General features: G+C 50.6%; 1 protein-coding gene across 3 annotated transcripts in view; it reads left to right on the forward strand.

Annotated features, from left to right (window-relative positions):
• ESYT2 (extended synaptotagmin 2) overlaps nucleotides 1-9,497 on the forward strand; it is a 78,736-nt gene extending 69,239 nt beyond the window's left edge. For all 3 annotated transcript variants that reach the window (XM_045086309.1, XM_045086310.1, XM_045086311.1), the window contains 6 exons: nucleotides 1,382-1,767; nucleotides 2,859-2,957; nucleotides 4,216-4,347; nucleotides 5,962-6,067; nucleotides 6,731-6,780; nucleotides 6,872-9,497. In XM_045086309.1, coding sequence (XP_044942244.1) covers nucleotides 1,382-1,767; nucleotides 2,859-2,957; nucleotides 4,216-4,347; nucleotides 5,962-6,067; nucleotides 6,731-6,780; nucleotides 6,872-6,917 — 819 coding nt within the window. In that variant the 3' untranslated portion in view covers nucleotides 6,918-9,497. The remainder of the gene's footprint in view (nucleotides 1-1,381; nucleotides 1,768-2,858; nucleotides 2,958-4,215; nucleotides 4,348-5,961; nucleotides 6,068-6,730; nucleotides 6,781-6,871) is intronic.
• The last annotated feature ends 11,479 nt before the right edge of the window (nucleotides 9,498-20,976 follow it).

Below are 20,976 nucleotides of genomic sequence, written 5' to 3' on the forward strand. Positions count from 1 at the left end.
GCAGTGCTCACGTTCATGGGCCCTGCTCCAGAGTAGGGCAGAGGGCCTGGGGCACTCATGTGCGGAGCAGAGACTACTGCTGACCGTTTCCAGATGCCCAAGGGAGAGAGAATTGAGGCTTGGACTCAGACATCTGCCCAAGTTGGTGTTTTTGATTGCTTGAAGCAGGCCAAGTTAAATTTTCAAAAGTCATTCAAGAGGGAAAAATTAATAAAATTCTACAAGGTGGTAGACATTACAAACAAAAAAGTTTGTGTCTAAAATAGATAGTGATCCTTAGGAGTGCCTAAGGAAATGTTCAAAATTAATGAAGTTGGCAAACATGAAAAATGCTATAACTCACTAATTTTTAAAATGCAAATTAAAAAGAACCCACTTTTTAAAAAAATTAGAGCAAACTTAGTGGAGGATGCAGCATACATGGGCTCTTTGCACTTGGTCCCGACTCTGGGGACCGGCATAGTTTCTGCAGGAAGGCCTGCGGTGTCTCCCGGCCATGAACGATAGAGCCCCTTGAACCAAGAACGCTTTCCCTGCAAATCTGACTTTCAGCAAGAAGGCAGAATGCAGAGAGACCTTGAACAGAAAGATGTTTGCTGCAGCTTTGTAACAGAGGCAGGGAAGGCGGCGTCATCCCAGTGACCCCAGGTGCGGGGCTGTGAGCACAGGCTCTGCTCAGCAGAGTGCTGCACACCCGGCCGCTACGGACGAACGCCAGCAAAGCACAGGGTCCACGTCCTCGCACGAGCTGAGCAGCGTGAGGCCTACCCCGCATCAACGCTGCTGTGTGTAGTGGCCGCTGGGCAGGGTCTCCTTGCCGTCCATCCCTTCTTGGGGGCACGCAGCCCGTGTTCACCCAGCAGTGAGGTCACCCGCAACTGTGTGGGAATGTGTGCAGATGGAAGAGGCTGAAGAGAAACACCCAGAAGTGACACTGACGGCACAGAAGTGATACTCTGATTTGTCAGACTTGACTTTTTCTAAGCTGTCACATGGCATTACTCTAATAGTAGAGTGAGTGAACATATAGACCAGACTGCTCAGAAGGTTTTGTGCCAGCTTTTAAAGAAACGTTTGCAAATGACTGTATCTGAAGTCATTCAGGTATCAGGCTGTTCTAGTGTCACTGACTTTTTTTTTTAAGATTGTATTTTTTTATTTATTTACTTGACAGGAAGAGAGACACAGCGAGAGAGGGAACACAAGCAGGGGGAGTGGGAGACAGAGAAGCAGGCTTCCCGCTGAGCAGGGAGCCTGATGCGGGGCTCTGTCCCATGACCCTGATATAGTGACCCGAGCCGAAGGCAGATACTCAATGTCTGAGCCACCCAGGCGGCCCTAGTGTCACTGACTTTAATTTTATGTTTATTTTCACTTCTAGGTACTCCACCTCGAAAAGCAAGAAAGGTCTCCAGACCACCAACACTCAGCTCAAGTAAAGCGACCCTCTGTTGCTAAAGAAGGGAGGAAGATATCTTTGAGATCTCAGAAGTCTGCATCACCAGGCTCTGGTGACAGCAGCACAGCCCCGTGCACTCCAGTCATGGGGAGCAGCAGTAAGCCTGGCATGGAAGAGAGAACCCAGCCTGTGGAGGCCAGCCCCCAGGGGCCGCGAGACCTGGGCAGGAGCTCTTCCAGCCTCCAGACCGGTGCCACCTGCTCCCCCAGCCATGTCTCCGTTAAGGAGCCCACCCCAAGCATAGCCTCAGACATATCACTACCCATCGCCACCCAGGAGCTTCGTCAGAGACTTCGGCAGCTGGAGAAGTAATTAGACACCTCCTTTGTTCTTTCCTGCTGCGGAGGGAACATCATCTTCAGTTAGTTAGAAGAACTCGAGGTGGCTTTGGCCTTTGGCTCACTGAGTCCTTGACTTTGAAAATAAGCCTCCTGTTTTCTTGGAGCTAATATTTGGCTCATTTAAGGATCGGGAAGCAGTGGGTAGCAGGTTCCATGAATAGAAAAGGTCTGAAGTTGTGGTGTGCCTGTCCTCAGACCAGGAAGACGGGATCTAGAGCTGATGTGAGCTCTAAGCACGGCGACTGTGTCTGTGCTATAACAACAGGTCCTGTGTGCTTAGCGTTCTGACCCCTGGCTGTTATTGTCTAGTGTTTGGATTCATAAATGTGCCCCTGCGTTCTTGAGAGGAGGCATACAGCTTCCAGTTATCACAAGCTTCAGACCTTAGCCTTTTCCTCTCAGCGGAAGGAATAAACTTGCCCTTTGAGGCCGTTCTTCCTGTGTGTGGTTCTCAGGGGTGCGTTGAGGAGTAGGAAGGGAGGCAGAGCTGAAGTGAGTGCTCCTGCGGGGAGAGGAGGGACGCAGGTCTGTGACGCCCACAGCACACTTCTCTCCGTCCTTTCGCACTTCCCCTGTTGTGGAAAAAAAAAACAGTCCATTCCTCTCTTGCTTTAAAAGCAACACTAGAATTTTAAATAAGAAAGCACCTTCTCTCAGGAACCAAGTCTGGGGAGTAGCCGGCACGGTCTTGGGTGCGTCGCACCAGAGCCGCCGTCCGCGGTCTCGGGAGTCTGTGCCTTAGCCCTGAGTGAGAAAGCCAAGGGGTCCTCTTCTGTCCGAGAGTCTGCCGGACGGAGCACGCAACGCGTGTGGGGCCTTGAGCAAGCGTCTGTCGTTTGGGGAGTCACACAACCTCAGAGTCTCATTTTTACCATGCATCCTAACTGAACAAGCTAAGTTACGTGGAACCCTTACTTGAATTGTGAGTTCATCTGGTTGGTTGAGAGTCCAAAGTTCAGACTTTGTTCCGTCCACGGGCAGTGTGGTTCCTTCCCGTGCCAGGGTCGGACGGCCTTCAGTTCTGAGGAGAGCGTTAACCTTCTGCTTTGCTTCCCCAGTGGGACGACCCTGGGCCAGTCGCCTCTGGGGCAGATCCAGCTGACCATCCGGCACAGCTCCCAGAGGAACAAACTTGTGGTGGTCGTGCACTCCTGCAGGTGAGCTGGGCCCCCGGGCAGCCGTTACATGGGGAGCAGAGCACTGAGTTCTGGCCTCACCAAGGTCACAAGATTGTACCCTAACCCTAGTATTCAATGTTATGTCCTTGCTTTGGTCTCGTCGCTATTTCGTAGGTGAATATCTTCTATTCAAAGCCATTTGGGCTGCTTTGTAATAGACTCTTCAGTTGTCATCCTGGATATTTAGTATTACATGTAACATGGTAACAAAAATATATTTTTTTCAAATGTCTCTTTGGGGTTAAATTTCCAGGAGTAAGTTTATATCAATTCGAAAGATCCAGAAAAGTTTATGGGCTCATGATGGCATTGCCAGTCGTCTCTCAGGACTGTTTCTGTGGCATACCAGTTCACACTGGCACCTGAGGGTACAGGTGTGCCTTCCCCCCGACCCCCAATCAGAAACAGTGTATCGTACAGTACACTAATGTAGTAAGTGTCACATGAGATGCCAGTGTTGCTATAATTTTATAATTTGATTAGTGATGACAGTGTGCAGCCAACTAATTATTTCCTTTTTAGGTAACTTGTCATACATTTACGATATAAATGTATGACATAAATATTTGGATCTTGCGAAAGACTTCTAGAAACATAGGAAGTTGAAATTAGTGACATTTAGAAAAACTGTAAGTGTAGGGTTCCGTTTGCGCCTGTTTGTTGAGCACCTTATGTACTCTCGCGGTGAGAGAATTACCGTCTCCCAAATAATCCCCGGCTAGATCTTCAAGTTGATCAGTAAGCAAATAATTTGAAGTGGTTGCATGTAATGAAGTGCTGGACTGTGTCTGCTCTTAGGCCACTTGTCCTAAGAGCAGAGCAGCAAGGGCCGCACAGAGGAGGTGACAGGTTCTGGTGAGCGAAGGGTGGAGAGGAGTGAGCCGCTGAGCCGGCCCCGAGGAGGGGATGGCCTCGCTGGGGTCTGCCAAGGGCTGCTGCCCCCAGCCGGAAGGAAGGCTTCTCCCTCCGTGGGAGAAGACACGCGTCGTAAGTACGTTAAAGTACTTTAAAGTAGAGCAGGGTACCAGAATGTCCCCCAAATACTGGGCTCAGGAGATGGAGGCAGAAGTCGCCTCCGCCAGCGAGTGAGCACAGGGTGAAGACAGAAGTGCACTTTGTTCCGTCGTGCTTCTCAGTGTTTGAGTGAATGGGAAATCAGAACTGTGAACTTGAGCATGACGCTTACTGTCACTTTCCCGGATTCTAATATCTAGTGTTCTCTGGTTTGTGTCGTAAGAAATCTCATTGCCTTCTCTGAAGATGGCTCTGACCCCTATGTCCGCATGTATTTGTTGCCAGACAAGAGGAGATCAGGAAGGAGAAAAACACACGTGTCAAAGAAAACACTGAACCCCGTGTTTGACCAGAGGTATGACGCTTCCTCGGGGTGGGGTGGGGCACAGCCTCTTGATGCCTCAGATACGGAAGGCTTGATCAATACCTTTGAATGACTGGTGCATTCAGACCAACACCGTGTAGCAAAGTGTCTGTGAAGAACTCCACATTAGCGCCCACAGACTTGCCAGACATATTGCATAAATAAACATGTTGAACTTCATCTAGAAGCACCATACCTAGGAAGTCCAAGTTGTGGACACTGTGGAAGAGAGACTCATGATTGAGGACCTTAAGAACTTTATTTTGTGGGGTTGTATCTTTTGGTTTTTAAGTTATAAATAAAAACTGAGAATTAAAAACTTTTTCCTTCACATTTTTATTTAAATTCTAATTAGTGAACATATAGTGTAATTACAGTTTCAGGAGTAGAATTGAGTAGTTCATCACTTACCTACAAGACCCAATGCTTGATTTTAAATTTTATTTTAAAAAACAATAGTAAACCTATAACATCGTAAAATGTTTTCTGAAAAACAACTAGTTTCCAAAGCAATAAAAAAAAATGTATATAAATAAATGTCATTATTGTTTAACATTTTTGCAGATCTCTTTAAAGGTTTGTCTTAATAAATGTCGTACTGCTTCTGCTGTCAGTCTGATGTGCTCATCTCCAGAGAGGGTCTGGGGAGGGGGGCCTCTAGGGTCCTCAGGCCACCTTTACGTAAACCTCAGTCTGTGCAGACTGGGTGTCACACGTTACAGCTCTGTAGCCAAAAATCCACCAGCGTTTTGGGAAATAAAGTCAGATGGTGTCAAAGTATCTGTCACTTCTGTTTACATTTATCTTTAAAGGCACTGGCCGTAGCTTCACGCCAACAACTCTGTTTAACCACGGTCGTAAACGGGCAGGTGCGCCAGATCCTGGTGCGGGCATGTTTTGACCGTGCTCTCACTTACCTCGAAGCATGTAAGGATTCTCTACCTGCAAGCCTGGGTTTCTGGCTGCTCCTGCCCCATGCAAAAGCCAGCTGCATTCCAACCACGGCCCTGCAGGGCCTCAGGCTCTCTGTCTTCTGCTTTACCAGAGACCCTGCCTCACAACAGCCAGGCGCCAGCCAGCTTTGAAGACTTGGTGCCCTGGAAGCATTTTAGTTCGTGGCACCTGACTTCAGCCATTAAACAGTGCACTGCAGATCTGTTCCCTTCCATGTGCGTGTCACTGAGTTCGCTCACCCAGCGGTGGTAGTTCGTGCTCTGTAGTCTTTAGGCCTGGATGATGAACTTGTGAGGACCCCCGATGTGTCCTGTAAACATCCCCAGTGCGCCCCGCCTCCCCACCACGTTGCTGTAACTATTACAAACACAGCATCCCTCCCTCACATGAGGGGGCCACAGGCACGAGGGCCTTTCCCCTACTTAACGCTGCAATAGTCCCCACATATGTTTGGAAAATAATGGGAAAAATTTGTTTTTGAGTTTTTAGGAAATGCCAGATCCAAACACTGAACAGAGCTCAATTGTGTAAATAAAAATCAACATAACATTTGGAACTGTCTCATCAGCAGAAATGTCATTTTTTAGTTATAATAAAATACCGTAAAGTTACTGGGGAAATTTAAGGAAGGTCCTCTCTTCTCCACGTCAGCTTTGATTTCAGTGTCTCGCTACCAGAAGTGCGGAGGAGAACACTGGACGTGGCGGTGAAGAACAGCGGCGGTTTCCTGTCCAAAGACAAAGGGCTTCTTGGCAAAGTAAGCGCGGGAATAGCCTTGGTCAGTTCCTGTATTTTATGAACATTAAACTCTTACCCAGAATGCATGTTTTTAGACCATACTTAAATAAGTAGAAAAGGGTAAACTTCCTTTGTAATTATGCTTCTTTATAAAATAGTAGACTGTGAAAGACCGTGCTGTTTAAAACCTGAGTACGCCCTGAAGGTTATTTGTACGTACTCATATAGTTAGCATATTACTCATCTAACAGATTAGTGGCTTTATTTTCTGAATTTATTCTAGTCTTTGTCTAAATTCACATGTAACTCCTGCATAAGATTATATGTTCTTTAATATTAAATACAGAGGTCAGGTTAGGGAAGAGGGAGTTTTCGGTTAGAGCTCCCGGTGACGGTGATCTGTACCGGCCGTGCTGCTGTTAGTGGCACATGCGCCGGATTTCTGTGACTCATCAGCACTGAGTCTTAGCAGAACTTTGAGACTGCTGGGTACAGGGTGGAGCTCTTGGATGTGACCCGCCGTATCATTCACAGGGGTCCTAGCGCCCAGAACACCGACCGGGAAAACCTCAAGCTAACAGAGAGAGGGTTCGGTGCTGAGGCAGGGGCAGGCTGGGAGGATTTGGGGGCTTGTGCGCAGGGGCTGCTCCTCCCACTGTGACCAGTGTCGTCCCGCCCACAGGTGTTGGTCGGTCTGGCGTCCGAAGAACTAGCCAGGGGTTGGACCCAGTGGTGAGTGTCCCACCACAGATGAGCCTGTGTGTTTCCTTCAGAGCGCTGTCCCCAGCTGACCTCAGGTCTGTCCTCTCCCTGTGACCCCTAGGTACGACCTCACAGAAGATGGCACGAGACCACACGTGGTGACGTAGTCCATCTGGCGCGAGGAGCCCGCCCCGGTGTCCCCACCCACGCTGTGTGCTCAGAGCGCACCCTCCCGCTCCTGTACCAATACTGGTTTTATAATTTCACTGTATTTAGTTATATAAATCTTCATAGTTTTATAAACCATGTTGACATTGTAGGCATATTTGGCCAATATTATCATTAGCTTTTATATGTTTAATTTTCTCTAGTATTTCACCCGTTACAGTAGTGTGTAATAGGGTAGCAGTTAGTTACTGTGTCACATAAAGAGGTTTGTCCGTTTTCTGTGCCAGGAACCAGATGTATGTATGTGCTTTACTGTTGCCTTGTTTTGTACACACTGGGGTACACTATGCCGTGTAAATAGACTATTTTTTATAATCTCTACATGCTGGTTTGAATTCCGAAGAAGATGGATTAATGAAATATATTTTTTTTCTTCTAAAATGTATTAAATTCTTATGACAGATAATCACTTTGTCTTCGCAGGGTAAAGTTCTCAGTGACCAGTTTTATGGTGTTTCTTATTAAAAAGGCTGAAAGTTTAGATATTAGTATACTGCCCATCATGAATGATGAAAGTATTCAAAATACTACCAGTTTCTTAAAGATGTATCGTTGAGAGTTGAGTGCATATAAGGAAAAGTGTAGCTGAGCAACGCAGAATACGAAGAGGTTGCCATGATCCATGAATCATGGGGCGCTAGTTTGAAATTTCTTACGTAAAATGAAATGTCTTAAGTTTATTTTTAATTACTTGATACAAGTTATTCATGAAGTAGTACACAGATACACAGTTCCACTTCCTAAAATAGAACACAAGTTTTCAGTGTTTTCCCAGCCTGTGAAGACAGGCTCACGTGGTCACCATGAAGTGTGTGGGGTGGGTCTTAAGTAGGCGGGAAGTCGGTTTGAAAACCGACAGCTCATCCATCCGGCCATCGGTGCCACATCGTCCATCGGATTCCCTGCGTGAGGCCGCCGGCTGCTGGGCCGAGGACTCCGGCTTCGCGGCTGGTGATTGCAAATAACCATTTCCTGAGTCTCCTCACTTTATGCCATGACTGACCTCAGTACTGGGATATTGTTATACAGCTTTTGTTTGGGTTATTTGTTTCCTTTTGGGTTAGTATAGCATGTTCACATGCCCGAGGCTCTGCAGTCGTGTCGTTGGCTGAGCGCGTCTCTGAGAAGCGTCTGATGCAAAGGACTTCCTTCGCCATGAAAACATTCTGGAGTCGTGTACTTGGAGACCGAGGGAGTGGAACTTGGTGACCGGACCTGGAGAGCTCGTGGACTCACGGACTGCTCGTGTGACCAAAATACCAAAGTGCCTGTGGTGGGTGCTGGTGTGACTTCTGCACACTCCTGCCTCCCGGCGATTTCACGTTGGTTTTAACTGACGCATGGAACCATGGGTTTGTTCATAATGGAGTCTGTAGTTCACGACACTTTTCACGTCATCATAAAGATTGCATAACCTCACCGTTTCCTAGTTAGTGAAACCTCACTGTCAGCCGTGTCCAATGTTCATGTACGGGAGGGAGTTTATTAATGTTTCAGTGCACACACCATCCAGGAGCACACAAATTAGCTGTGGTGATTTAGTAGCGTGGTGCAGGCAGGGAACTACTTACTAAATCTGGTTGCCTGCCCATGGTATTAGATTTGTTTTCTTCATTCAGTCTGTTGAAGGGCTTCTGGCATGATCTGTAAAAGAGAACTGCTCACTGAAATGCTTCATACCAATGCTTTTTACCAACACCCTAAACACTGGGGTTTTGCAGTCATGTGCTCACCTGTTTGGTACATATTCACCTTATGGATTTATTTTATTTAACAAAGGAGACAAAGTAAATACAATGAAAGGTGGAAAGCCAGTTAGCAGCATGACACAGGCTTGTGACCCGGGGGCCAGGGAGCCTGGACACCCTTCTGCAGGTTCCGAGGCCTCTGGCAGCAAACTGTTCTGTTCTGCTTGAAAGGAAAGGGACTATTCTAAAGACATAAAACGCTTCCCGAGGTGATTCCGTCCTGTGGCAACGTGAGCATTTACCGAGAAGCTCTTCTGTCCTGTGGGGAGGGGCGAGAATGACCGTGGAGGCCAGACTCGGCACTCCAGGATCCTGGAGTGGAGAACACTGGAGTCCTCGAAATGTTCATCCCTGGTTCTTAATAATCAATTCATCCAGGAAAAGGGAACGTTAACTTTTCTATATTGAGCCAAGCCAATGGGAGGAAAATTAAACGGATTTGAATTCTGTTAGTTTGTACATGTGGGTTGCTTATCCTGTGCCTTAAAGTATGGGAGTGTGGCAGTGGTGTTTTCAGGTTTCAGATCACAGCTGTACGCACCGCAAAGGACATTCGGCCCTAGGAGAGTTCGTGTCGCTGACACGCTTCAGCAGGAGGTCAGCCCTTCAGGAACCGTGCGACCAGCGTGTGTGTATTTACACTCTGGTCGCTGCCCGCTGCGAGTGGGAAACAGAGGGGGTTTTTTAATTATTATTATAGAATGTCCTTTTGATCAACTAATTTTACATGACAATGCATGTATTTATTCAATAAACTTTTATGTTACCTAACTTGTGATTTTTCTTTTGTCTTTTGAAGTTTTCAGTGTGGGATCAAATATTTTAAAAAGTAGGTACAGTACATTATTTATACGTTCTGTGTTTGAATTCTTTAATTTCCAAAAGAACATGAGGTCACCAATAGTAGGCCTCCTGTTCCATCTTCACGACCAAGGTGGGGCTCAACCCCACAACGCTGAGATCGAGAGTCAGAGGCGCCACCAGCCAGGCCGGCCAGGCACCCCTCTCTTGTTCCCATCTTTTGTTTTCTTTTTTCTTTTTTTAAGATTTTATTTATTTGCCAGAGACAGAGGGATCACAAATAGGCAGAGAGGCAGGCAGAGGGGGGGGGGGGGAAGCAGGCTCCCTGCTGAACAGAGAACCCGACACGGGACTCGATCCCAGGACCCTGAGATCATGACCTGAGCCGAAGGCAACGGCTTTAAACCCACGGAGCCCCCCAGGCGCCCATTTTGTTCCCATCTTAATTTGACTCTCCTCTGCCTGCCTTAGACTAGGGTTTTAAAAACAGCTCTTACGAAGGACAGTCACAAGTAGGAAAAATAGTCTTTGAGGGTCTTCTCAGAGCCCTTGCGAAGTGATGACACGGAGGCTGGCTGGACCAGGTGGGGAAGCACTAGGCCGGGCCCTGCCAGTGCCCGTGGCCGCTGACACCCGGCCCTTCCGTGTTGCCGGCCACTCATCAGGCACTTTTACCACAGACTGAGAATGTGGACAGGCACGGGTTTTAGGGCCAGTGCCTGTCTTAATATTTACCCTGCCTTCTGCTCGATACCAGTGACTCGCCATAGTTTCCCAGTTTGTATGTGCAGTGCAGACTGCTGCTGGGCCAAGGCCCGGTGATCCAGCGCCCCTTTGTTAGCCCTCCACACCGAGAGGCCTCACGGTGCCTCTGCCCGTCTGCCGAGGAACTTGAGATGGAGACCTAGGCGGTCCGTCTGCTTCCGTCTGCCTTGCCCCTCCCGTGCAGTCACAGGTCCCTTAGTTCTACCCTGGAATACATCTACTGCGCTGTTGTCTCGAGGCCAAGCCGCTGCCTGTCAGCTCCCTGTTGGTGCCTTGGCCTCCTGCCCCTGTCTTCTCTGAAACAGCCAAAGGGGTCTTGGAAAACACCTGTAACTCTCCTGCTGTGCGTGCTCCTAGAAGAGAAACCGAGAGCACACTAAGCTGGGAGACCCTTCCAAGCGAATTTCCTTCTACGGTGCCACTCATCCGTTCCGGAAACTTCCCCACCCCTCCTGCCCAACCCAGTGCCCCAACCTGCTCTTCGGCCGACACTGGACTGGCTACCCCCACTGCCCCTCGCTTCTCCACTTCCTCAGTGCACTTCCTCAGCCGCCCCAGACCAGTTCTCTCCCCATCGCCTCCCAGCTACGCTGGAAGCTCCCGAGGGTAGAGACCACACAACTGTTCAGATCTCATTCCGCAGGCTCTGCACTGCTCTGGGCACGCGGTGAGCAGGTTGGTGCTGACTGAGTTAGTCTCCAGCTGGACAGACCCCAGCGTTAACTTGTCTCAAGTTTCTGTCGGAGGAAAGGCACCTATCCACCGTTCTCTAAAAGAGAAAGGTACTAATGAGCATAACGAATGCCATTGCAACGAAAAGCCGACCGTGTAATTAAGAAACGTGGAGCGCAGATGTGGGAAAGGAGCCAGGAAGTCTGCCCTTTTTTGGTGTTATTCTGGAAACCCTGGGCAATACGATATGAAAAGAAAAACGGTAAGTTTTGTATGGGAGACGTCGGTTTCAAGATGTGAGATTGTCTACCTGTAAAACCTAAAGAAAGTGGGGCGCCTGGGGGGCTCCATCGGTGAAACGTCCGCCTTTGACTTGGGTCATGGTCCTGGGCTCCTGGGATCAAGTCCTGCATTGGGCTCTGCTCAGCGGAGGCCTGCTTCCCCTCCCTCAGCCCCTCCCCCTGCTTGTGTGTGTGCTCGCTCGCTCCTCAAATCTTAAAAAAAAAAAAAAAAAAACTAAGAAAGTAATCTGAAAACTTACTAACAAGTGTTTAACAAGGGGCCAGTTATAAAAACGTACAAATCTCTGTGTCTCATATACCGTTACTAGCTATTAGAAAACATAACGGGGGGCACCTGCCTCGCTCAGTTGGTAGAGTGTGCGACTCCTGATCTGGGGGTTGTGATTTCGAGCCCCACGTTGGGTGTGGAGATTAGGAAAGAGAAAATATACCGGGGAAGTCACTCGGTAGCCTTGCGACTCTGACAGCAGTGACAGCAGCTGAGCAGGAGAGCGTGCAGAATGGTTGCAGAGCTCCGCCAGAGGCCACATCACCAGGGAACCGTGCAACAGGAGAATCCTGTGCAACATGGCAGCTGCTTGGGCAGTGAGACCAGCCGGGGCCAAGGAGGCTGACCAAAAGGACTTGAAGGGAAGTCTGGGAAACCAGGTGCCCGTTGAGGCTGGCTTGCAGGGCAGAGCAGGCTGGGTGCTGATGACTGGCCATCCGCGTGCGAGGAAACCCGTCCAGCCCTTGGCTGGCTGGAACCGCCGGCCGGGCGGAGGCTTCAGAGGGAGCACGAGACAAAGAAGGCAGCTCCCAGAGAACGAGCCCGAGAAAGTCGCTAAACCAGAAACAGCACAATCAAGGGGCGAGGACTCGCAGTTGCCGTCTGTTATTTTCAGTGTCCAGTTCTCAACAAAAAGCCGTAAGACGTGCAGAGCAGCCGTGAAGGGGCTTCGCCGCGGGACGTGTCCCTGAGAAGACCCAGAGGCTGGACACACGTGCGCGAAGACCTCGAGTCTGCTGTTGCCACACATTCAGAGAAGTGAAGAGTCGAGGCGAGTGAGAAGAATAGAGCGCGTCCGTAGGAGAAACGGTGGAAAGGATGAACCAGCAGTTGAGTTCGTGATGAGTGAAATACAAGATCTCCCGAAGGCGTGCGACAGACCTGAGCTGCCAGAAGAAAGAACACCCTGGAGGCGGGTCAGTGCGATGTCAGGACCAGACACGGCCACGCTCACGTGACAGCGCCCCGGAGGGAGGCGGCGCAGGGCCCAAAGGACGGGACAGCCCAGCGCATGCCAGGGAGGGACGGACCACACAGGGAGTCGGCCCCAGGCACTTCGTGCTTGAGCTGGTGAGAGTCGAGGACCGTCCGAAAGCCGCAAGACAGACCGTCTCACCCGGGGCTCCTGGGTAAGGCAGCCGCTGCCTCTCCCCCGAAGCCGGAGGGTGACCGATGCAGACGCTGGAAGAAAGACTGTCAGCCAAACGTCCTGTGTCCAGCAAAAATGATGGAGAAACAGTCATTCCCAGATTAAAAAAAGAGACAAAACCTCACAAGCCCACCTACCTCCAAGAAACACTGAAGGAGTTAACGTCACTGCTCTGTGTTTGCTTTCGCTTCCTCACGATTTCTCCGCAATTTCATGTGTCTCTTGGTACGGGGGTGCTGCAGTCTGCGAGGGAGTGTGGCCAGGGATTGAGAGCGCGGCTCAGAGTCCGCCTGCCGTGTGCAGACCCCACGCCGGGGCCTGTGTGACCGAGAGCAAGTCGCAGACCGTCTCTGAGCCTCCGGCATCGGCTCCTTAGGACTCGGGTGCAGGGTGGTCTGGAAGAGAGCAGGAGACCGCAGGCGCCGAGCGCGCAGGCCAGCGCCGGGCAGGCCACCTGAGCAGCCGCCCCGGGCCCTACCCCCCTTCCAGCCAGGGCAGGGCGGCCCCTCCATGCGTCACCCCCAGGTCAGGCCTGCCCCAGCCTCGTGTGGCTCCTGCGCGCAGGACACCAACCGCGCACCTCCCAGGGCCCGGCTGCCCCCCGCCCTGCGCCACCCCGGCCTGCTGCTTCTGGCGTCGGTCGTGCGTCCGAGAGCGGGAGCCCACACCTTCCGCACGCCTTGGCCGTGGCCTCCGCAGCCCCGTGTCTGTCAGGCCTTCCCGTGAGGGCGGCTTCCAGCGGGCTCCTGGCCGCGGCGAGGAGGTGCGGTCTCCCTTCTCCTTCACGGTGGGCTCGGGGTGCCGCCCCTGCGTTCGCTGCGGCATCAACCACACGCGAACGTGGACAGACCCTAGCTGTTCCGCCCAGAATGTTCCCAGATGTCCCCAAGCGCCGCGTGCGACCAGCACTGGCGCGAAGAGTGAGCTGAGCCGGCCTCGCACAGGGCCGCTCCCAGCCCGAAGCCCAGCGCGCTGACCGGCCTCGGCGACCCTGAGCTGGGCCGAGCCGAGTCCTCGCGCGGTGCGTGCTGGTGTCCCGCTTCTTCCACTTGGGGTTCTGTTGGCGAGGGGTGGGCCGGGGAAGCCTTGGGGACCCGAGAACCACACACGCACGGGGCGCCAACCCGCGGTCAGCGGGGAGCCAGGCCACAGCCCGCCGCACAGGGGTCCTGGGGGTCCAGGCCCGTAGCACCGAGGGAGGCGCTTCTAGGACCAAGGAGGCCTCCGTCCGAGAGCCCGCCCGGCTGCGCGGGAAAGGACTGTGTGAAGACGGACGGACGGACCAGCCCGGGGACGTGGCGGCCCTCCCAGCCCACGCTCTCCTCCAACACGAGGACGGACGGGGTCGGCGGCAGGGCCACGCCTTGCAGGGGGCAGACCGCAGGCTGGCCTCGGTTTCCAGTCTTGTGAGGTCACGACTGAGGACACACTTTCCTAGAATGCACAGCCAACTGGATAAAACAGGGAAGGTCAAGCCTCCCGTGCTTTGGATCGCTTCACGGCCCCGATCTGCCGAAGTTGGGTTCATCTCCGTAATGAAAGGCGAGCTGTGTTCGGCAGTTTTCTCACTAAAACGGTTCTAAAGCTGCAGCTCCCCGTTCCTTGTGTAACCTCACCTCCATGTGCTAGAGACTCGGTTCTCTCGTTGAATTCCCTTTTCCCTTTCTTACTAATATTTAATATCAAATCACCTCTCTGTCTCGGCCAAGAGGCCCTGTTACTTGCCCGTGGTTTTGCAAGCCGCCTCCTCTCACAGCTCCCACATCCGCAAAACAGAACACCAGAAGTTTCTTGGGTCTCTTTTTAATGCAACAGTTCTAACAGCACCTTGCCCAGAGAGAGAGGCGAAAGCCTCCGTCACGCGTCTCCTGCGTGTGAATGCTGGTGTCACAACCCAGCTCCACACACGGGAGAGAACAAGCAGGAAGACGCGTTCCTGCCAGGCTTTCGGGCTGCGGGCCGGAGCCCCCGCGGCTGCAGGAGGCGGGTTCAGCGCTGCTCAGACTTCGGGGTCTTCGCCTGGTGCGCACACCCAAGAGATGGTGTTTTCAGCAGCCCCGTAGCCTCGTGTATCGGGGAAGCTGAGTATCGGGGAAGCTGAGTCGGGGGGCGAGGAAGCCCAGACCTGGGGAGAACCGGCTGGTGCCTTCTGATTTCTGAGAAGAGCTGTGAAGTCCTAGAAGGGGAAGTGTCCTTTCTGTGGGTGTGCTGACCATCTCCGTTTCGTCCCTGACGTGAGTGACCCCATTTTAGTTTGGTTCTACACCCTGAGCATGAGGGACTGGGCCTGGCAAAGCAGCTTTCAGGGCAGAACAGCTGGGAAGTCTGTTCATTCTTTCTGGTCAAGTGTACGACGTGGCTTTGGGGAATGTTTGTTACACACTCACATATTCCTCTTCTTTGAAAATGTAAACCTATGAAGCATCTCGTTGACTTTTTCAAAATACAAACTGAGAGCCGAAGCCTGGGAGTGCTCTGCATTCAGTGATGTTCAAACCACACACGTGCTGTGTACAAGTTAGGTGCAGGGGCGTGGGGGGGGCAGCGTCTGCCTCCAGGGACCAAGTGTGTATGTATGTGTGTGCATGTGTGTGTGTGTGCACTAGTGTGTGTGTGCATATGCAAAGTGTGTGACACAGCTGTGCGTTGTGAACGCCTGGCATGTGTGTTGTGTGTGCAAGTGTGTATAGTACTTGTACATGTGAGTGCACACATGTATGCCAACATGTGTGTGCGTGTGAGTGCATCCACACGTGTGCAGGTGCATGAGTGTGTGTGTGTTGCGTAGGCACTTATGTACACGAGTGGCTGTACCTGTATGTGTGTGATTGTGAGTGAATGTGTGTGCACGCATGTGCAGTGCCGACATGGATGTTTGTGTGTGCTTGCTGTGTGCCTGTGTGTACATGTGTTTGCACATGTGTGTGGGTATGCGTGTGTGCGTATGTTCAGATCTTCCAGGATCATCTTCTCCAGGTGAGTCTGAGCTCAGGTTCCACTGAGAGCAGAGTCTGAGGCAAGGGTTACGTGCATGTGATTTATTTGGGGAACACGATCCTAGGGAGGGGATTGTTTTTCTTCTTTCATTCTCTGAAACAATTTGTATAAGATGGTGATCATCTGTTTCTTGAAAATCTGGTGGAACTTGCCTATAAAGTTTTCTGAGCCATTATCTTTGAATAGGGAGATCTCAATTATCCATTTGTTTTATTAAAATTTTGTATTTATGTGTCTTCAATTTCTCATCAATTTTGAAGGTTATCCATTTTATGTTTTCAAATTTATTGGAAAAATATTTCTTTTTTTTTTTAAGATTTTGTTTATTTATTTGACAGGGAGAAATCACAAGTAGGCAGAGAGTCAGGCAGAGAGAGAGGAGGAAGCAGGCTCCCTGCTGAGTGGAGAGTCCGATGTGGGGCTCGATCCCAGGACCCTGAGATCATGACCTGAGCTGAAGGCAGAGGCTTAACCCTCTGAGCCACCCAGGCGCCCCTGGAAAAATATTTCTTATGAATTTACTATTCCTATTACATTTATAGTTGCATCTTTGTTTAATTTCCTAATATTGGAAGTTCCTAATATTATTCCTAATTACTCCTAATATTATTCCTAATATTATTTTTATCCTGTATTTTTTTTATTGATTATGGAATTCTCCTAGAAGTTTATTTCATTGATTTTGTAAAAACTTTGACTTTTTATTTTATTTTTTAAGATTTTTAAAAAGATTTTATTTATTTACTTGACAGAAAGAGATACAGCAAGAGAGGGAAGACAAGCAGAGGGAGTGGGAGAGGGAGAAGCAAGCTTCCCACAGAAGCAGAGCGGGGTCCCGATGTGGGACTCAATCCCAGGACCCTGGGATCATGATCTAACCCAAAGGCAGACCCTTAACAACTGATCCACGCAGACACCTCTATTTTTTTTTAAAGATTTTATTTATTTATTTGACAGAGAGATCACAAGCAGGCAGAGAGGCAGGCAGAGAGAGGAGGAAGCAGGCTCCCCGCTGAGCAGAGAGCCCTATGCGGGGCTCGATCCCAGGACCCTGAGATCATGACCTGAGCTGAAGGCAGAGGCTTAACCCGCTGAGCTACCCAGGCGCCCGGCACCTCTATTTTTTAAGATTGTATTTACTTGAGACAGAGCGAGAGAGAGAGAGTGAGTGGGGGAGGAGAAGAGGGTGAGGGACAGACAGACTCTGTGCAGAGCAGGGAGCCCAATGCAGGCCTCGACTCATGTCCCCAGGATCATGACCTGAGCTAAAATCAAGAGCTGGACATTTGACCCTCTGAATCACCTGGGCACTTTTAATTTTTATTAAAATTTTATCAATTGTTTCTCATTTTTGTATTAATATCTGCTTGTTTCCTTTTACTCTGTTGCTCTTCTTCTAGCTTCTAGAGTTAGCATCAAACTTGTTTTCAATATTTCTTTTTTTTGTTACAGATTTTATTTACTCATTTGACACAGAGAGAGATCACAAGCAGGCAGAGAGAGGAGAGGAAGCAGGCTCCCTGCTGAGCAGAGAGCCCGCCGCCCCGGGGGGCTTGATCCCAGGATCCTGTGATCATGACCTGAACTGAAGGCAGAGACTTAGCCCACTGAGCCCTCCAGACGCCCCCAATATTTCTTTTAAAAAACTAAAATGAGGGACGCCTGGGTGGCTCAGTGGGTTAAGCAGCTGCCTTCGGCTCAGGTCATGATCCCAGCATCCTGGGATCGAGTCCCACATCGGGCTCCTTGCTCGGCAGGGAGCCTGCTTCTCCCTCTGCCTCTGCTGCCTCTCTGTCTGCCTGTGCTCGCTCTCTCTCTCTCTCTCTGATAAATAAATAAAATCTTTTTTAAAAAATTAAAAAAAAAAACAAAGAACTAAAATGATTGGGGCACCAGGGTGTCTCAGGGGGTTAAGGGTCTGCCTTCAGCTTAGTCATAGCCCCAAGTTCCTGGGACGGAGCCCGCACCGGGCTCCCTGCTCCGTGGAGAGCCTGCTTCCTCTCCCTCCGCCTCTGCCCCTGGCTTGAGCTCTCTCTCCCACTCGCTCTCTCTCTCTCGCTTTGTATCTCCTCTCTTGGTCTCTCTCTCAAATACGTAAATAAAATCTTTAAAAGAAATTAAACTTATTCATGGCTACAAATTTTATGCTACACTCTGTGTAGCTTTGCCTCGCAGGTTTGGGTAAGTGCTTCCATTGCCGCTCAGATCTAAGTATGTCCAAATCCACCCTGGCCTTACTCTACTCCATGGGTTACTCAGAACATTTTTCAGTGTCAAAGAATGTTTTGCCCTACATTTTCTTTTTTTTTTTTTAACTATATAATCCTTTCTTTAGTTTTTTGTTTTGTTTTGTTTTTTAAGATTTTATTTATTTATCAGAGAGAGGGGGGAGAGAGCGAGCACAGGCAGACAGAGAGGCAGGCAGAGGCAGAGGGAGAAGCAGGCTCCCCGCCGAGCAAGGAGCCCGATGTGGGACTCGATCCCAGGACGCTGGGATCATGACCTGAGCCGAAGGCAGCCGCTTAACCAACTGAGCCACCCAGGCGTCCCTGCCCTACATTTTCTATGTTGGTCACTGATTTAAATGCCCTCCATGCCCAGTGTGGAGCCCGGCACGGAGCCTGAACTCGAGACCCTGAGATCAAGACCCGAGCTGAGATCAACAAGAGTTGGACGGTTAGGGGCACCTGCGTGGCTCAGTGGGTTAAGCCTCTGCCTTCGGCTCAGGTCAAGATCCCAGGGTCCTGGGATCGAGCCCCACATCGGGCTCTCTGCTCAGCGGGGAGCCTGCTTCCTCCCTCTCTCTCTGCCTGCCTCTCTGCCTGCTTGTGATCTCTGTCTGTCAAATAAATAAATAAAATCTTTAAAAAAAAGAGAGAGAGAGAGAGAGAGAGAGTTGGACGGTTAATCAACTGAGCCACTGAGGAGCCAAGAACAGGTCTTAAAGGACACGAGACCCTTCTCCTCGGTGATATTGGAGATTTTTGGGACAATAGCTCCTACAACCAGGTGAGAAAGGACTTCACGCACTTGCCAGTCCTAAGGTTATGTCTTGGCCGTGGCTCCCTACAAACTGGGCCATGGGCACTGGGTTCACGAGTCTTCAGCTTGTTTTCCTGGGCACACAGTCCCTCTGACCCTTGGCAGCCAGCAGTGAGCGCGGACCTGGTTTCTGTTCTGGATGGAGCCTGCGCAGCCCTTCTGCATTCAGGACTCACTCACCTGCCCGTCCGCTGCCAGCAAACCACTGACCTCAGGACCTGCGCTCTGTGCTCCTGTTCTGTGGGGCACAGCCCGCGTGTTTTGTTTTCTCCGTTCAGTCTCACCTTTTACAGCCTTTTGGAGCAGAGGAAGTGAGTGGAACCATGCGTTCCCTACACACCATAACGTAAAGTGGCCTTTCCGTGTGTGTCTGCATGTGAGACAGCAGGTGGGCTGGTGCCTTGTGCCCCCTCCGGGGCCTCGGCCCACCAGACGGCACTGTGGTCACTGCCACACACTTCAAGGACGCTTTAAAGGTTTGATGTCACACCGTTTCATGCGTCCTACAAATTTTGGGGTCGGTGGGACCTGCTAGCCATCTTAGCTCTATTTCTCGGGCCCATGAGAAGAGCTCCAGCCCTCGAATCAGGGATGTGCCCAAGGTCTCAGGGCTGGCCATGAGCCCAACGTGGCGAGAGTACAGGCAAGTCCCCACGTGCTCACAGATGCTGACGCAGGATGACGAAATCATGCAGGACGTTTCTACCCGCATGGCTATGTCGAAGTTCAGCAGAATAATTGCATTTAAACCATTCTTCTGAAGGGGCACGTCTGAGGCTTGGCTTCAGCTCAGGTCATGACCTAGGATCAAGCCCTGGTCAGCCTCTGCGTTTGGGTGGGGGAGGGGCAGAGTCTGCCCCTCCCCCCACAAGCGCACTCTCTTTCTATGAAATAATGGACAAATAAATCTTTCAAAGAAATAAATAAATCATTCTTATTAAGATGAAACGTGCTGACGACCCTTTCCTTCTGTTACTGTTTTACTAAACCGTCCGACGATCACGGGACTCTTTGGACCATCCTTTGAATTTAATTATTCAGGAGCAGCCAGTAAGATAAAGGTTTTGGTTTTTTTTAAAGATTTTATTTATTGGGGCGCCTGGGTGGCTCAGTGGGTTAAGCCGCTGCCTTCGGCTCAGGTCATGATCCCAGGGTCCTGGGATCGAGCCCCACATCAGGCTCTCTGCTCAGCAGGGAGCCTGCTTCCTCCTCTCTCTCTGCCTTTCTCTCTGCCTGCTTGTGATCTCTGTCAAATAAATAAATAAAATCTTTAAAAAAAAAAAAAGATTTTATTTATTTATTTGACAGACAGAGAGCACAAGTCAGCAGAGAGAGAGGAGGAAGCAGGCTCCCCGCTGAGCAGAGAGCCCGATGTGGGACTTGATCCCAGGACCCTGAGATCATGACCTGAGCCGAAGGCAGAGGCTTAACCCACTGAGCCACCCAGGCGCCCCTACAGTTTCTTTTCTAGCTCACAAACGGACTTACAGGAAATTTTCCAAAAGAATCTGGGACAGAATATATGACATCAAGTGATTTAACAAACTAGCATTTATTTGGATAAAACCAGACTAATCTCTGAGCCTCACACAAGTGCTCTGAAAATTCGTGCTCTTGGAAAGGTGAGGAAAGGCAAGTCTCGCTGCGCGTCCAGAAAGGCAGTGACTCCTGACCGAGGGGCCAGGGCACGGCATGTTTAGTAGCCGTTGCTGGGAGATCAGACAAGCGTACATGGCAACCCCGGGACGCTCGCGGCAGCACCTTTCCCCCTGTGAACCGCACACCCTGCCTGTCTGCTTCCTCCTTCAGCCCCACAGGGACACTCACTAGGGTCATAGCTAAGCCCCGGGGACACTCATTCTTTTTTTTTTTTTTAGTTTTATTTATTTATTTGACAGACAGAGATCACAAGTAGGCAGAGAGGCAGGCAGAGGGAGAGAAAGGGGAGGAAGCAGGCTCCCTGCCGAGCAGAGAGCCTGATGCGGGGCTCGATCCCAGGACCCTGAGATCATGACCTGCGCCAAAGGCAGAGGCTTAACCCACTGAGCCACCCAGGCGCCCCGGGGACACTCATTCTTGATGCATTCAGTGAGTGCCTTCTGTGACTGCACGCTGTGGTGGACTCTTGTGTGGGCGCCAGCCCGGGCGGAGTTGCCCAACAATCAAACAGTACCATGGGCTCATCAATCATCAGGAATCTAATTAAAGTGCTTGATGGGATCCAGGGAGCTCTTGGTGGGGTGTGGGGGTGGG

Source organism: Mustela putorius, unplaced genomic scaffold, assembly GCF_011764305.1.
Source record: "Mustela putorius furo isolate JIRA1106 unplaced genomic scaffold, ASM1176430v1.1 tig00000929_pilon_pilon_pilon, whole genome shotgun sequence".
In the NCBI taxonomy this organism is placed as follows: domain Eukaryota; kingdom Metazoa; phylum Chordata; class Mammalia; order Carnivora; family Mustelidae; genus Mustela; species Mustela putorius.